Below are 16,281 nucleotides of genomic sequence, written 5' to 3' on the forward strand. Positions count from 1 at the left end.
TACATTTGTTATACTTTCATGTTAAATACTGAAATCTGATTGGTTAAGACGCAGTTAATAATATTTACTATTACCCTCAGCGTTAGCAACGCACTTGGCAACGGGTAACATTAAAAAATGTTACATGCGCGAAAATTATGCGCGTACGGTTCGCTGTAGAATTCACGTTATTCCTATATAAAAGCAGTAAAATTTTCTTAAAATTTTTAAAAAAGACATTCAGTATAACAAAATAAATAGTGCCTGTTTGGGAGGATAACAGTTGAAATTGACACCCCTCGAAAACCATTGTCAACCTCCGCTTCGCGTCGGTTGACAATGGTTTTCTCGGGGTGTCAATTTCAACTGTTACCCTCCCAAACAGGCACTATTTATATAAGATTGTAGATTTCTTAATTTGAGTACAAATGTAGATGATATTCTAATTGTTAAGTGACCACTGCCAGGCCTTTGCAATTTTTGATTGATGATCGTCATACACAGGACAAAATGAATTTAAGGTCAATTGGTGCTAGAACCATTATGACGTTCTAATTGATTTGATGAATCTTTACCCGTATTTTATGGCTTTAAAGGAATTATGTAGAAAATAAAACAATATTTTGACATTCTATGTTTTATCAAGGGAAAAGTAATCCCGGTACCTATATTTAATTTGACATCATTTTAAAGAGGTCAAGAGCTTGTTTAATACGGTTTTTGGAGAGACTGTAGGCATTCTAGATATATTTTGTTTGTCAAAGATAGACAAAACTCCGAGATTTGTTACTTTTATCCTTCATATTTTATAGAAAATGGTTGTTTAAAACATGATTTTTCATTGCGTCTACTAAAAAATTAAGTCCCGGTACACCCTATGAAACAAAAGTATTGTTATGAAGCAACATTATTGAGTTTCATAAACCTGTAGGCACCTTTTATTTACTAGATCTTGACCTAAAATGATAATTTCGTTTTTCTTTTTGCAGACTTAGTCATCCCAACATTGTACAGCTGCTAGATGTCTTTGACGACAAGGCCCATGTGTATCTGGTGATGGAATTGTGAGTACATGCATGTACAATCTTTGAACAATGAATAACAAATGCAGGGCTATATTGTATTCATAAAGTTACAAATTTCCAAGCTACATGTACAATGTAGCCTCAATTGTGATCATTCTTTGATTGGCCCTGAAATTTATTAAATTAAAAAAAAAAAAAGTTGTTATTTTAACATTTTGCCATAAAAATGGAAATGATATTCAATAATCTATCCTTATGAAGATTATAGATAAGATTCGGGTTTTCCATGAATATTAGATCTGATTTTATCGTTTCCTTCCTTAGATCAGTTTAAGACAAACATTGTATCGTAAACATCAATATCTTGTGAGATCGAAAATAAGATAAGATTTACATCATATGATTTAAAAAAAACAACATTTTAACGCCAGTATACATATTCATTGTAAGAACTGGTATATTGCATTACTATTATGTAATAGTTCGAATATAATAAGTAAAATTTATGTGATTAAGAAGGGGGCAGAAGGACCGAGTGGCCGAGCCCTTTCTTAATCACCTAAATTTTTGTTTAATATGATCTAACTATATTAGAGCATGCCCACTTTTTATTTGGCTGATCAAAAAAAATGTGACGTCGCTGTGAACTTAGAGGAATTCTTAATAATTAAAAACATCACTTCATATAGAATATTAAGAGACTGCTAATTTGATGAAAAAGTGTAATCTTCTAAATGTATTACAATATGTAGTACATATGTGAACACTCCATTTATATATGCATATAAAAAAAAAAATCATCATTGCTTTACCTTATTTAGTTTCAAATTCTAAAAAAAATTATTTAAAAAAAAAAAACAAGGTCTGCAACTTTTAACCTATTCTTGCCAAGATAGGCTTAAAAATAAAAAAGAACAATTGTTTGAAGTAATGCTGCCCAAGTATTTATCTTAATTTGGTTTTGATTTCTAGATGATCAGATATTTTGTTAACAACTTAACATTGAACATAAAGGTTAAGAATGGTATAGTTGTGGGCATCGCTAGAGTCCACTACTGTAGACTCCTTATTTTCATGCGGAATTATTTCCACACCTGTCCTGCATTTACAAGAATGTAAAATCCAGGGATCTTGAATTACCACCACCAACTTTTAATTCACAACATTCAGTTGAAGTGTTAGGGTCTTTTGAATTTGTATTGATTTTTAAGTTTAAATCTTGACTGTTGTTTGATTACCACTTAACTATGAAGTCAAGTGTATAGGCATTTATAGCATGCACTTGTGTGTAATTTAGACACAACCAATTCAAATCATTCAAGTTGCTAAACAAGAAGCTTTCGAAAAAATGCTACAAAATTAGACTATTTTCTCTAAATATGTTTATTAATATAAGAATGTATTTCAAGTTATAAATTACCATAGCAGAATTTAATATCCCAAGCAAGAATCATCCTCATGCAAAGGGATGGAAAAGGGATTTCATGAAGTGCTATAGAGTACTTTTTTCCCCTTTCCTCTCTCTTTTTCTCTTTTTCACTCTCATTGCACCAATTGATTAAACACAAAGTGAACCTTCAAAGAACAAATATGAAGGAAGATGACTGATTTACACTCAAAAAAGCCCTCGTAATGTTTGCAACAGTTATTCTTGGCAGTTGGTTAATTTGATTGTGTTTCTTGTTGTTTCCTTTTACAGAGTGACAGGCGGTGAGTTATTTGATAGAATAGTACAAAAAGGTAGCTACACTGAGAAGGATGCCAGCAACCTCATCAAGCAGGTTCTGGAGGGTGTGGACTACATGCATGATCGGGGAGTGGTACACAGGGACCTCAAGGTGAGAACTTTAATGGAAGCAGAGGATATTGGTTGCAGGGGTGAGAGGGAAGAGAGGGATGGGAGGAGGGGGTTGTAACATTTAGTCGTGCAAGACAGGAGAGTGGTGCATAGGGACTTTTAGGTGATACCTTTAGTGGAAACAAAGAATATTGGTTGCAGGGGTGAGTTGAAAGGAGGAGGGGGTTGTAACATTTAGTTGTGCAAGACCGGGGAAGTGGAAGCAAAGGATATTTGTTGGGGTGAGAGGAATGGGAGGAAGGGGCTGTTACATTTAGTTATGCATGACCAGGTATTGGTGCACAGGGACCTTAAGGTGAGGTCTTTAGTGGAAGTAAAGGATATTGGTTACAGGAGTGAGAGGGATGGTGGAGGGTTGTAACATTAAGTGTTGCATGACAGGGGAGTGGTTTACAGGAACCTTAAGGTAATACCTTTAGTGGAAGATTGATTCAAAGGTGTGTTGATGTGGAGCAAGACCAAACATGTGATGTAATGTTTAATCTCTCATACAGTCTGTGAAATAAAACAATTATTGACCCATCTCCAGGTGATTATGGTGTATTATGCATTCTTGTGAAAAATGATATTGACAGACTGATGCAAAATATAGTCAATATTACCCCTCGCTAGTAAGTGAAACACCATCTTTAAATGATGGGTCGAAATTTACCTCCACTCATTACTTTCAGTACTTTGATTTTTTAGTGAAAGTAGCCCCAACAAAATACAAACTAATAAATGGTTTTATGTGCAGGAGTTCTTTGTATAATATGAATATAAATTATATGAATTTGCTTAGTATGACAAATTTAGGACATATTCGGTTATCACATTATAATTAAATGCTAACATTACAATTAAGAAAGTACTAGTAAGAAAGAAAGCTTATGCCTAAACATGGAAATTGCAGGGTTATTGAACTTCTCCAATCAAAACAATGGAAGAAAACATCCTTCTTTGTATGTGAGGTTATCATGATATATTTTTATCTGTATACAACTGCAAAGTGGGGGTCTTCTTTAAATAGTGCAATGCTTATTAGTGATTACTGTGTACAATCATATTGTAGAAACCTCCAAGCCCTTTTTCATTGTGTAGATTACTGAGTAATTTACCTTATGTAAAGAAAAAAATAAGCTTGATTCAAATGTAATAAAAGTGGTATGTAACTTTGATTAGCAGGATTGTGAAGATTCTTTTTAGAGGAAAATAAGTTGGTGGAATGTAATTTCAAGTCAGAGAGAGAGAGAGAGAGAGAGAGAGAGAGAGAGATTTACAGAAAGGTCATACCAACTAACTGATAGCTTTTCTTACTGCTCTAGTTATGTGCATTAAATTTTACTTTTGCATGATATTAAACACAATACTGTAAATATACTGAGTTTTGCAATAGTCATATTTTAATCCCTTTCTTGCTGTTTATAGATTGAGAATTCATAAATAAAATTCATATTTAAAAGAATATGGCTCCAAGTGCCTATATTTATGGCCTATGCAAAACAGTTCAACTGAAAGAGTGCAACATATTGAGAACATTTACAGCAAACCTTCTGTTTTCTCTTACAGCCAGAAAATCTGTTATACTACAGTCCGGACCCCGATTCCAAAATCATGATCAGTGATTTTGGTTTATCAAAGACAGAGGAATCTGGTACTATGGCCACAGCCTGTGGGACACCAGGATACGTAGGTTAGTGTACAATTATTATAAAGCATTGACCCCTTACATTAAATCAAATAAACACTAAGTTAGTGAACAGTTTAGTATCCATATTGTACCTATTATGTCTAATTCTGTCAATGCAAGGTCTCTAGACGCTTCTCTTGTCTCTGTCTCTCTGTATGTCTCTGTTTTTCTGTCAGTCTGTTTGTGTGTGTGTCTCTCTCTCTGTTCTCTCTCTCTCTCTCTCTCTCTCTCTCTACTCTTCTCTCTCTCTCTCTCTTTCTCTCTCTCTCTCTCTCTCTCTCTTTCTCTCTCTCTCTCTCTGGCATTAAATTGATTTAATATTTTAAAACTTCAAGAAGTAAAATGAAACTTGCTCCATATATTCCTGTTACTACTGGCAGTCTGACTCCAGAAAACCAAGTGTTTATAAGTGCATTGGACCAGTAATTATGTAACAGTGTGGGAAAATTGTCTTTCTCATCCAAAGCAGCCAGCAGAAAAAGCCATAAATTCTGGCATAAAAATATGAGGTGGCAGAGAAAAGCGAATCCTATTGAAGGTGTCTGTACTTCAGGTCTGGGGCATCACAGCAAATCCCATTACTTCACACCGATCTGCTTTCATGCAGTGTGACAGCAGCCGCAGTGCTGGGTTTTAAGGCCCAGCCAAGTATGTAATATCTTAGCAAGCAAGACAGAAGCCCCTCAGGGTCAGCTTTCTGGAAGTAATGACAGGTTTTTAGTTTCAGTGACTTAGCTTTTTTTCCATCGGTCTGCATAGAGATGCCTCTGTGACAGTAATTGCCTATCCTTAATTCACCCTGTAAGTGGCTCATCTGAAACGGTGGACTAGCTAGTCTGGTACATTGTGTAACTAGGGGTGAGACTTAATGGTCGTGGCCTATTTAGGTCAATGCTGGAAGACAGTGTTCGTGTGATTTGGTTCTGTTGTAATGTTATGGGAAGAAAAGGGAAATGGCAAATAATCATAAATTTATTCTTAAGAGGCTAGAATAGTAGTGCCTTATATATAGCCTCAGAAATTGGTTTATTGTACTCACTGAACCAGGAAATCAGTTCAAAGGTAAAAGACAGTGAAGTCTGTCTCATCAAAACCCCAGCGATTTTTCTGTTTTAATTATTAATGTCGCTCAGTGATCAATACATGTTTTGTCTGTTTCTTCTCCGATATTGACACACAATGATGTTATATTGAATATTAGATTGGATATTTTGACATTGACGAAATATTATACTGTATAATGAAAAAAAATGTCAAGTTAAATGTAATTTAGAATTACAACAGTTACTATTGTAAACAATGAAAATACACCCCTGATGAAAAAAATTAATTCTAAAACAGTACTATAGATTCCTTATTTTAAACAAGTACTTATTCTGCAAGTCAACAGTTTTGCATTAAAGCATTAAATCAATAGAAAATATAAATGCAAACGCAGACTTTTTATCTTATAGTTTCATTTAGTTTACATCTATATAAAATGAAAAGTGGGATTTAAAAAATCCGCTTGATGCGTTTCTCACGATTTTACCTGGATATTAATTCTTCACATTAAATTAGGAATCTACAGTAAACAAGTTGATATAATGATGCTGATGCTGATATTTAAGCGGGGCCTCTTCGAAGAAGGGAAGTCATATTGGCAATTTCGCTTTGCTTCTGTCTGTCTGTCGGTCGGCCCACCAACAGTTTCAGTTCATTTTCTTCGCAGAGGTTGCACGTACTAAAATGAAATTTGGTATACAGATTTATTTCAATAATATCTAGGTCAAGTTCAATTTTGAGTGCGATCCAGCAATTTTTGACAGATCGAGTTATGTCCCTTGGACTTCTGATTATTTGCAGTTACCATTCATTTTTATCACAGAAGTTGCATTTACTAAAATGAAATTTGGATTACAGATTTATCAAAATATCTAGATCAAATTCGAATTGAGTGCGATTGTGTAATTTTTGACAAAGTTATGCCCTTGGACTTGTCAAGTTTCATTTTAATTATGATTAAGCAGTTTTTGACAGAGTTATGCCCCTTAGACTTGACAATATTTCAAGAATATGCAGTTTTCATTCATTTTCTTCTCAGCTAGAGGTTGCAGTTACTGAAATGAAATTTGGTATATAGATTTATCATAATGATGTCTAGGTCAAGTTCAATATTGGGTTTGATTGAATAATTTTTGACGGAGGTATGCCCCTTGAACTTTGAGCAATTCCTATTATTTGCAGTTTCTGTTCATTTTTTCTCAGAGGTCCCCAAGGGAGGGGGGCATAAGTGTTTCACAAACATCTCTTGTTTAACTAGAAAAAAGCAACAATTTTTGGGTTTAGGAGATCTCAACTTGCAGCAAGTTTTTTGCAAGTGAATTAATACTGTTTACAGTACATGTTTTTTACTAGTGAGAACTAGGCTTTTACATTATTTATCTGGTTACAGAAAATTGACATTTTATGATCCATAGGATAAACTTAGTTAATATGCTGCATATCAAGCATGAAACCTAGCTCTCATAAATTGAAGTAGAGGTAGTGTTTGACATTTAAAATGATCCTCATTAATAGAATTTCCTCGCCTTCTCTGGGTTTTTTTCGGATTACATGTAGGTGGGATCATAATAAAAACCTTCAGGATTTGCAAATGATGAAACAAATGTCATTAAATGGCATAAATATCATACATAATTGAAAAAAAAAACCCCATATCACAGAAATGGAGAGATGATGCATCTACAGTGGATGTGAATATGTCACCTCTCAGAACATAACACATCATGGCAGAGAAATCAGTAAGCATTATGATCAAGTTACCTTCTTTTTTCATTTTGTAGCACCAGAAGTTCTTGCGCAACAGCCTTATGGGAAAGAGGTGGATTGTTGGTCCATAGGTGTTATTTCATACATTTTGTGAGTATCAGTTGAATGACATTTCAAAAATGATATACCGGCATTGTAAACTGGCAAGTGTTCCTGTAGGCTTTAAAACTATTAATTTTTTTTTCATTGATGCAAAGAGGCAAGGCTGCATTTCAGTCTCATTCTAAGTTTATAGCAAGCCTAAATCACATGATATTTATCTGCACTTTATAAATATGCAACTGAAACACAAGAAGATACAAAGTTTGAAAAATAACTCTAACACGATTAACTGTCTTTGAACATGAGAATAAAGTAAATCAAGGACACCACAAATTACATTGAACAAATGATTCAAAAATTGTATCAAACTTGCAGATATTGCAATAGTTGAAGTCAGATGCAATTTATATATCCATCATAATATAGTGCTTACTAGGTTTTATGGAGGGTGTTTATCTTAGTCAGATTTTTCAATATTTAATTTAGAGTAAGGCAGTCCGTTTAAAAAATTACTTGATCAATAATACTCAACAGACTTTCTTGCGTAGAAAATGTCAGTCAAACTTAAAAAGCATCCCTAACCAAAGCCTGTAAGTATATCTTCAATGTATTATGAAGAGTTCATACACACTTTAAAAGTACTTGTGTTTTGTTAATTTCAAACAAGAAAAAACAAGGATGTAAAAGTTTGATTGCAATGTATTGATTTCTGGGGGTTTAGCATTTGCAAAACTTTGGGTGTTTCAATTAGCAAATGTATTATAGATAAATGGCTGTTACAAATAAATTATGAGCTAGTTGAAGGTGAAATTTTAAAAAGCTGTTAGTATTGAAATGTAGGAAAAAATATTTCATAAAGTCAGAATGTGTTAAGGTAGATTAACCTCAACTACTGAGATTGGCAAAAATGTATTAGTAGTCTGTTGGTCTTTTACCAAGGGATTCATTAGTGGCCAATTCCTGAAAATGAGGTCAGCCTGTCCACACATTATATGTCAGAAGCGACTGGAGTATTATTCTCATCTGGGAAAGGAGTATTTTTCTCTCGGAAAGCGGTTGATGAAAATGATAGAGTTCTGTATTGAACTAATGGAAGTTCTACATTCACCCTTATTCTACACTGTGTGGAATTTACAATGAAAAGCACACAATAGCAGACATAAGTCAATTTCGAGTGTCTGTTGATGATGAAAAATCTATTGACGCAAACAAACACGAACGAGAACACTCTACAGGATGGAAGTTGGGAAATTTTCTTCTCAGGAGACTCTTGGGGGTTTTCATAACTCATCTAGGGCATCAGTGTGGGATAACAGATGTTCAATATTGAATCCATTGAGAATTTTTTTTTTTGGGGGGGGGGGGGGGTCCATTGCATATTTCAGTTATTTTTACACCAAAAGTAGATCACTTCAATGCTGAATTCAAAGTTATCTGCCCTTCATTGAAAATCTTTATAATGATATGCACTAGTTTTATCAGAAATATTTGACAGGCATTGGTACAGTAGAAAATTTTACTGAAATAATGAAGAATGTGGCACATTAAAAACCTGACTAATGATAAACATGCTCAGTAGTTTACCAGTGTCTCAAGTTTATAACCTTTTATAAAAATAAGTTTTATACCCAAGTAAAAAGCATTTTGATAATTTCTAGATCTTCAGGTTTGTGTTGAAACTGGGAGAAATATGATAGTTACACTGTTCTACAAAATTCCAAAAAATTCTATCAAGAAATACAGTCTTTTCTCATCAAAAAAGATAAATATTCTATATTTAAACCTTTAAAACCAAAATATTTCTTCAAAATATATTTATAATAAGTTTAATTAAATATGGATGCAACCTTTCTTGAAAATATTTTAATATAGAAACTTGCAAAAAAATAATTGTTGCTATCATTTTATTATATTTTGTATCTCAATAAAATGATGAAATTAGTCAAAAACCCATAATACATAGCAGTGGATCCTGTGGCTACAATATATTAGATTTAAATACTTTCAGATTATGTGGTTATCCTCCATTTTATGACGAAAGTGATGCAGCATTGTTCCAACAGATTCTCCGAGCCGAGTATGAATTTGATTCTCCCTACTGGGATGACATCTCCGAATCAGGTATTGCAAAATTTGCAATCATTTGGTTATACCGTATATCTGGTAATTTTTGCGATTATCTAACTTTTTTCTCAATCACTTTTATGTTGCAAAATATTCAATACACAGAAATTACTGGTCAATCAGGTATTGTTTGTTTTAAGAAACCATAATAAATTTCAAAAAATGACTGATGCAGTTATTTAAAAAATTTTACGCTCTTTCCCTATATTCGCAAATTCTGTCACATGTGAAAAAAAACCCCAGGATATCTCTAAAGCTAAGAATTTTGATGAATGATTGCTCCGCGTACATTATTTTTTATGCACTATCAAAATTTGATGAGTCAGGCAATTTGTGATATGTACATGTACCGGTAGTCTTTGCATGAGTTCATGACTTAACTACCCATAAACATGAGACATAGTATCAAGTTTCACTGAATGATTTTTTTGTTACATCATTTTCCGATCTATAAATAAATTTATCTTCACTACTATTCATGCTTGACACCTGAAATGTATTATAGTACAGATATTTATATATATAAAATGTATGGTTATACCAAACCCAGTAGTCAGCTATATTAATATCCATAATCATTTTTCATTATTCGATACATCTTTTTCAGCAACTTGAATTTAATACCAGTGATTAATATTTACAGCAAAGGACTTTATCCGACATTTGATGTGCAAGAATCCGAAGCAGAGATTTACTTGTAAGCAGTCGTTAGCCTACCCATGGTATGTAAATCTGAACTAAATTATTAAACAATCTTTGTATTCCAAGTTGTTCAACTTCATTTGTATTATGATCTAAAAAAAAAAATTGATGAAATTCAAACCTCTTAATTATTAATTAGATAATTATTAACTAAAGATTAAAAAATTCTCATTCACAATTATGACTAAAGTTTTTATTTGGGGGGGGGGGGGGGGGGAACAACGACTGACTCATTATAATCTTTGAAATCTGAAATTTTTGTCTTCAATGCTTCAAAATTCTTAATGGATATGTATAGATTTATAAAATAATATACATATAAATGTTCTGACAATGTTTAATGTTTTCAGCGACGCTCATTGTCTTATCTATTCATTTTGGCAGGATATCTGGTAACACGGCATTAGAGAAGAACATTCATGCCTCTGTCAGTGAACAAATTCGTAAAAACTTTGCAAAAACCAAATGGAAGGTAAGTTAATATAAACACATTTAATGTATGTAATGGGAATAAAAGATGGTGGCCATTCGCAATTTTTAAATGGTGCATATAGTAAACCAATTTAACTTAGTGTTCATGTAGTGTTCATTTATATGTAGTTGTAACTAGCTATTTGATTGGCTAAACAAGTCAATTGCATAAATATGCCGAATTTGTCATATTACGTACGACACAAATTTAAATTATCTTTATCTGCTTGACCATGTTTAGTTTTTGATTTTGTACAATTTTGAGTTTAGCAAAAATTTTTCTACATACAAACTTAATATCTATCATACATAGAGTAGTCCACTTCATTCTGTTGCAGGATTTTTTTCTGTAAACATATTACATTTGGCTGTGTATTCTAATTAGCGTTTTTAGCGGAATGCATCCTCTGCTTAATCAAGTACATCACTAAATGCCATGCAGGAATGTAAATGTATAGGAACAATCAGAAATACGCTAAATCAAATTCACGTTAACGTGCTCAGAAACTACTTTTCGCCAAATATCGTACACGCCAAATATAATACGTTTACAGTATTGGCTGGCATATGAAGTTTTGAAGTGGATGTCTGCATGATGAATTTTGATGTTCAGACTGCTGATCTGGAGCAATAGAACTTAGACGAGCTGAATTTTGATTTAGTCTCACTCTTTCTTAATATATACCTTAATTTTGTAAAAGCGAGACTCACATCATAAGTATGCTCATTTAAGTTTTATGACCCCAGAGCCAGATGTCTGTGGAATAGTCTAAATATTTATATAATTACCATCTTGTAGCAAGCTTACAATGCCACAGCTGTCATCAGACAGATGAAGAAGCTGGCCATGAACAAGGATGACCAGAGTCAACACACTGAGACAAAGTCTTAGACAGAGCGTGATTGGTCCATTATGAGGTGTATTCCAAACCCACACTTGTTGGACTTGAGGTCAGGTGTGCGTTTTTATCAAGGGATCTCAGTGAGGTCATAATCATGATAATAAGGAGAGATGAAATGCCACCAAATTTGTGCAAAAATGGCCTATTGTGGTAAACTTCTTGAATTTTTTGCAATTTTTTTTTATTATTATTACATTTTAATTTTTAAAAAATTTTGTTAAAGGTAGTTGAGCATATTTTTGTGTTATTAGGGTAATGTTTTAAAAAATTTGAAAAATCAAAATATGATCTGACCAAATCACAATGTGTTATAAAAAGTTCTGATGAAAACCAGATTTAGTTAAAAGTGGTTATCAAAAAATAATGGAAAATGCAGCTAAACATCAAATTTTCACTATTCTTCAAATGCAAGTTTCCTTTTCAAAAGCTTTAAAAATTTATTTATTCATATGATATTTGAACCTTATTATTTTTTCTATAGCAGTCTCGAATTAAAGTATTACTCCCTGGTATTACCAAAGTAACATATAAAGTAGTTAGACATTATATAATTTTAGTTTTAAGACTTATTGCATATGTACCAAATATCCCTGTGTTATGGCCATTTGACCTTTTTGCACTGCCCCAATGGGTTTGGCACTTTGTTGCACAAAGGTGCAGATGTTGTGGAATCTGTAGAATGGGTGCACAATTTTTGTGCAGAGCTATATACTTATATACTAGATGTTGTTCAGAATGGTGTATACTTTTTAACTACAGCCTGTAGTTGTTAAACATTCCTTGTCAATTGTTGTTGTCATGACATTTTACAATTGTTGACATTTTATTTCTGTCTTTGAATTTAAACCGCCAAATCTGAGCTATCAAGGGTGCAAAACAAAAAATAAATAAGGTCTCAACTTTTGACTTTTTGACCCTGAACTGTTCTAATTAAGATGAGCTAGAGGCTGGTTTGTCTCTGAGAACAGTATACAATGCCAAGGCTTCTGTAATGTGTTACTGTGTTATGCAAGTACATGTAGAACATTTGTTTCATGCTAGCTAGTTGATATTTGTGTGTTCCTTCTATTGCACTTTAAATGTCTCAATGCCAAACCTGTGTGAACACAGTTATAAATCTGTGTGACAGGCGCAACAGAATTCTATTATGTATTTTCTTATTTTGTTTAAAGAAATAATTTGAATGGAAGAAATGAGTCTGAAAGTACAATGTTGTTGAGTTTTTAGTGGGGGAAAAACTACAGAATCTTTTTTTTTTTTTTCGTGTGTTTAGAAATATATCTACTGACCAATATATTTAGAACAATGTGTTCTCGTGAATGAAAGTGTGCAATATATTCTGATTTTTGATATTTGTTGTTTCATCTGTGATGATCAAAGGCTTAAACCTGTCCTTAGTTTGAATTGAAGATTAGCAGTTTTCAGACATTATTTCCAATTGCTCTATATCCAAAGGTTTGAAGGGAATATATAGGGTACTATTCTATTCCAACTTATATGACTTTGAAGGTGATTTTGTAGTTTAATTAATATTCATGGACATCAATTGTCTTGGGTTTTTATAAAACTCACAGCTTTGACAAACAAAGGATAGTTTAATTTATTGACAATTTTTAAATACTTAACCGATAAAAATTGTTGTTATTTTTCATACTTTAATTAACACTTGATTTTATGATTAGGATTCTGATAAACAAAGATGTTCACATAAAATGATGCCTAATGAATAATGATTGAACAAACTGTGAATATTCAATCTGCCAACCACACAGAACTTTTATCAAAACAATTCTTTTGTATCTGTTGGTTTTGCATTGGTCTAAATACTCTACTCTCTTCTAAATCATGTAAAGACAATCGTTAGCACAAATTTTCTTCACTCTCTGTTAGAAGATTTATAAAGCATATTTTGTATGAACTTAGACCTAAGACTGTTAAGTAAAATTTTGATTACCTTTTAATATTTGCACAAACAAACACATTGTGCAAAGTGTAAATTAAATCTTGTGACCCTTAAGTACATTGATGGAAAAATGAAATTAGCAGTTTATGGCTTTGTGGCCAATAGATGCTCAACTCGTGTCAATCTATATCATATGAAACAATAGAAAATTGATGTTTTGCCAATTTGTGATATTTGTAGTTGGAGTAGCTATAAAGTAAACAGGATGAAAGTGTTTGATATGATGTGATTTGTAAGCAGCAACCCAATGTTCATAGAAATTGCAGAAATAAATATTTGATTTTAGAATATCAAGCATATAAAATACAAAGGACTCTTTCTTAACAATAGTTTTGCTGCCTACTAGGATTCATTTTATACAAGAGCCATACTGCAGTACATATTTTTTTTATGTTAATAGACAATCATATTATGTTTAAAAAAAAACATGAATTATTTTGCCCATGGCAAAGAGAGTGAACTCTGCAATATTTAAGAAACAAAAATTCCTCTAAACAAGCAATTCAGATTGTTATTTCAAAAATTTACCCCAAAGATTTTGTTGTGTGAAGGAGGAGGGACTCATGTTGATAGACCAAAATATAGGGAACAATCTGAACTATTAATTTTGATGTAAGTTATAATCGAATGAAAATATAGAATTTTAACTTAATTTACTTTACATGAAATAAATTTGTTATAAAAGTCCACATGAAATGGTGTTTATTTATCAATAAATCTTGACTCTTAGAAGAGATTTGATTGAAACTTATTAATGAAATTAAACCTTATATTTTAATCATCGAACAATTTGTAATGAATTTTATCTGACTTGCAATTTATAAAATCTGGTAACTTAAAGAAATAGATTTGGTCAAAATTCATATATGTATGAGTGGCATAGTGAAGGCGGGAATCAAATGATAAGAGTGCTTAGTTCTTTTTTTCTTCCCCTGTTTGCTAGTGATATGTTATTGAGATTTTTATTTTAGCTCTATGTATTTCATGTATTAAACTCCATTGTTATGGGAGAAATCAAGATTAATTTATACATACCTATTTACACACAAGATATTTCTAAAAGCTTTCATTTTATATGGATGAAGAGAATTTGTATTGGTATACAAAATTTTATAACAATCTGGAACTAATTATTACTAAATTTGTCAGTTTTATAGCCAACATTTACCTAATCAGGCTAATGTGAATGCAGAGTACAGATTTTTCTCAATTTTTTGTGATATGAAAATGATCAAATTTTGTTGAGAGACAATTATTAGCTTATATATAGTTGAATATTACCCTGTATATTATTTGAAAGTTTTATTAACATTTTCATATTCTATTAGAGAAAATCAAATATGTAGTGCAGCATCTTTCAAGAATTTTATGACACTTAATAGCTTTGCTATAACAAATGTTTTTTGAACAAATTTATTGTTGTAGCTTATAAGAATTTTTCAATCAATTTTTTTCTTACAATTTTTTCTTATTGATGTATTGTCATATTTATTTATTGTAATCTTGTGTACTTTGTTATCGTAATACATTGATATTCCAAAAAATACCTAATTAAATATTTTTTTCAAAACTTCTTTAAATTTTGTGTTCTATTTTCAAAGATGTAAAATATTTATGGAAGTTACTTGTCAGTAATTTGCCATCTCATATACAATATTGGCTGTGAAGTTGGCCATTATACTGCTATTATATAGAAATGACATGAATTCTACGGCGAACCATACGCGCATAATTTACGCGCATGTAGCAATATATAAATAGTGCCTGTTTGGGAGGGTAACAGTTGAAATTGACACCCCGAGAAAACCATTGTCAACCGACGCGAAGCGGAGGTTGACAATGGTTTTCGAGGGGTGTTAATTTCAACTGTTATCCTCCCAAACAGGCACTATTTATTTTGTTATACTGAATGTCTTTTTTAAAATTTTTAAGAAAATTTTACTGCTTTTATATAGGAATAACGTGAATTCTACAGCGAACCGTACGCGCATAATTTTCGTGCATGTAACATTTTTTAGTGTTACCCGTTGCCAAGTGCGTTGCTAACGCTGAGGGTAATAGTAAATATTATTAACTGCGTCTTAACCAATCAGATTTCAGTATTTAACATGAAAGTATAACAATATATAAATAGTGCCTGTTTGGGAGGGTAACAGTTGAAATTGACACCCCGAGAAAACCATTGTCAACCGACGCGAAGCGTCATTTTCATTTTTTTTTTACTCCTAGTATCTTTACAAAACCGTATGAAAGCTACATGTATTTTGGAATGTTTATGAACTCGCATTTAGATACAATCAATTTTTGTTTGTTAAAATATTACTTAAAATATGTTTTAGAAGCGTGCAGCGTGTGTATCAATTTTATATCTGTTGACAAGCATTTCTCAAGGTTATCGAATATTATAAAATTTCACATGCACACCTTGAATTTTTGGAAATCAAATTCATTAATCTTATTAATTCTAGGATTAAGTGATCAATTGCGTTCATATTTAACATCGATCGTAATTCTTTTAAAATATGTATGGTTTACAGATACTATCAATGATCTTCGTGCATATTCATATGCATTGTTTATTTGTACTCATTTGATTGAATTGATCTTTAATTATTTGAATTTATGATAGTTTTGTTTGATCATATTTAAGATGTACGTATATCAAGGGATTTTTTATTTATTTCGAAGTTGTCGACTTGCAATACAAAAACGTTGCTTTAGCAGTTTTACAACAG

General features: G+C 32.1%; 1 protein-coding gene across 1 annotated transcript in view; it reads left to right on the forward strand.

Annotated features, from left to right (window-relative positions):
* The window catches only part of LOC105340286 (calcium/calmodulin-dependent protein kinase type 1), a 33,422-nt gene extending 18,302 nt beyond the window's left edge, over positions 1 to 15,120 (forward strand). Inside the window, exons 3-10 of the mRNA XM_011446241.4 lie at positions 969 to 1,043; positions 2,704 to 2,842; positions 4,411 to 4,534; positions 7,357 to 7,432; positions 9,393 to 9,505; positions 10,152 to 10,230; positions 10,595 to 10,682; positions 11,481 to 15,120. Of these exons, the coding sequence (XP_011444543.1) occupies positions 969 to 1,043; positions 2,704 to 2,842; positions 4,411 to 4,534; positions 7,357 to 7,432; positions 9,393 to 9,505; positions 10,152 to 10,230; positions 10,595 to 10,682; positions 11,481 to 11,573 (787 nt within the window). The 3' untranslated portion in view covers positions 11,574 to 15,120. The remainder of the gene's footprint in view (positions 1 to 968; positions 1,044 to 2,703; positions 2,843 to 4,410; positions 4,535 to 7,356; positions 7,433 to 9,392; positions 9,506 to 10,151; positions 10,231 to 10,594; positions 10,683 to 11,480) is intronic.
* Positions 15,121 to 16,281: the final 1,161 nt, after the last annotated feature.

This window comes from Magallana gigas, chromosome 4, assembly GCF_963853765.1.
Source record: "Magallana gigas chromosome 4, xbMagGiga1.1, whole genome shotgun sequence".
Lineage (NCBI taxonomy): Eukaryota > Metazoa > Mollusca > Bivalvia > Ostreida > Ostreidae > Magallana > Magallana gigas.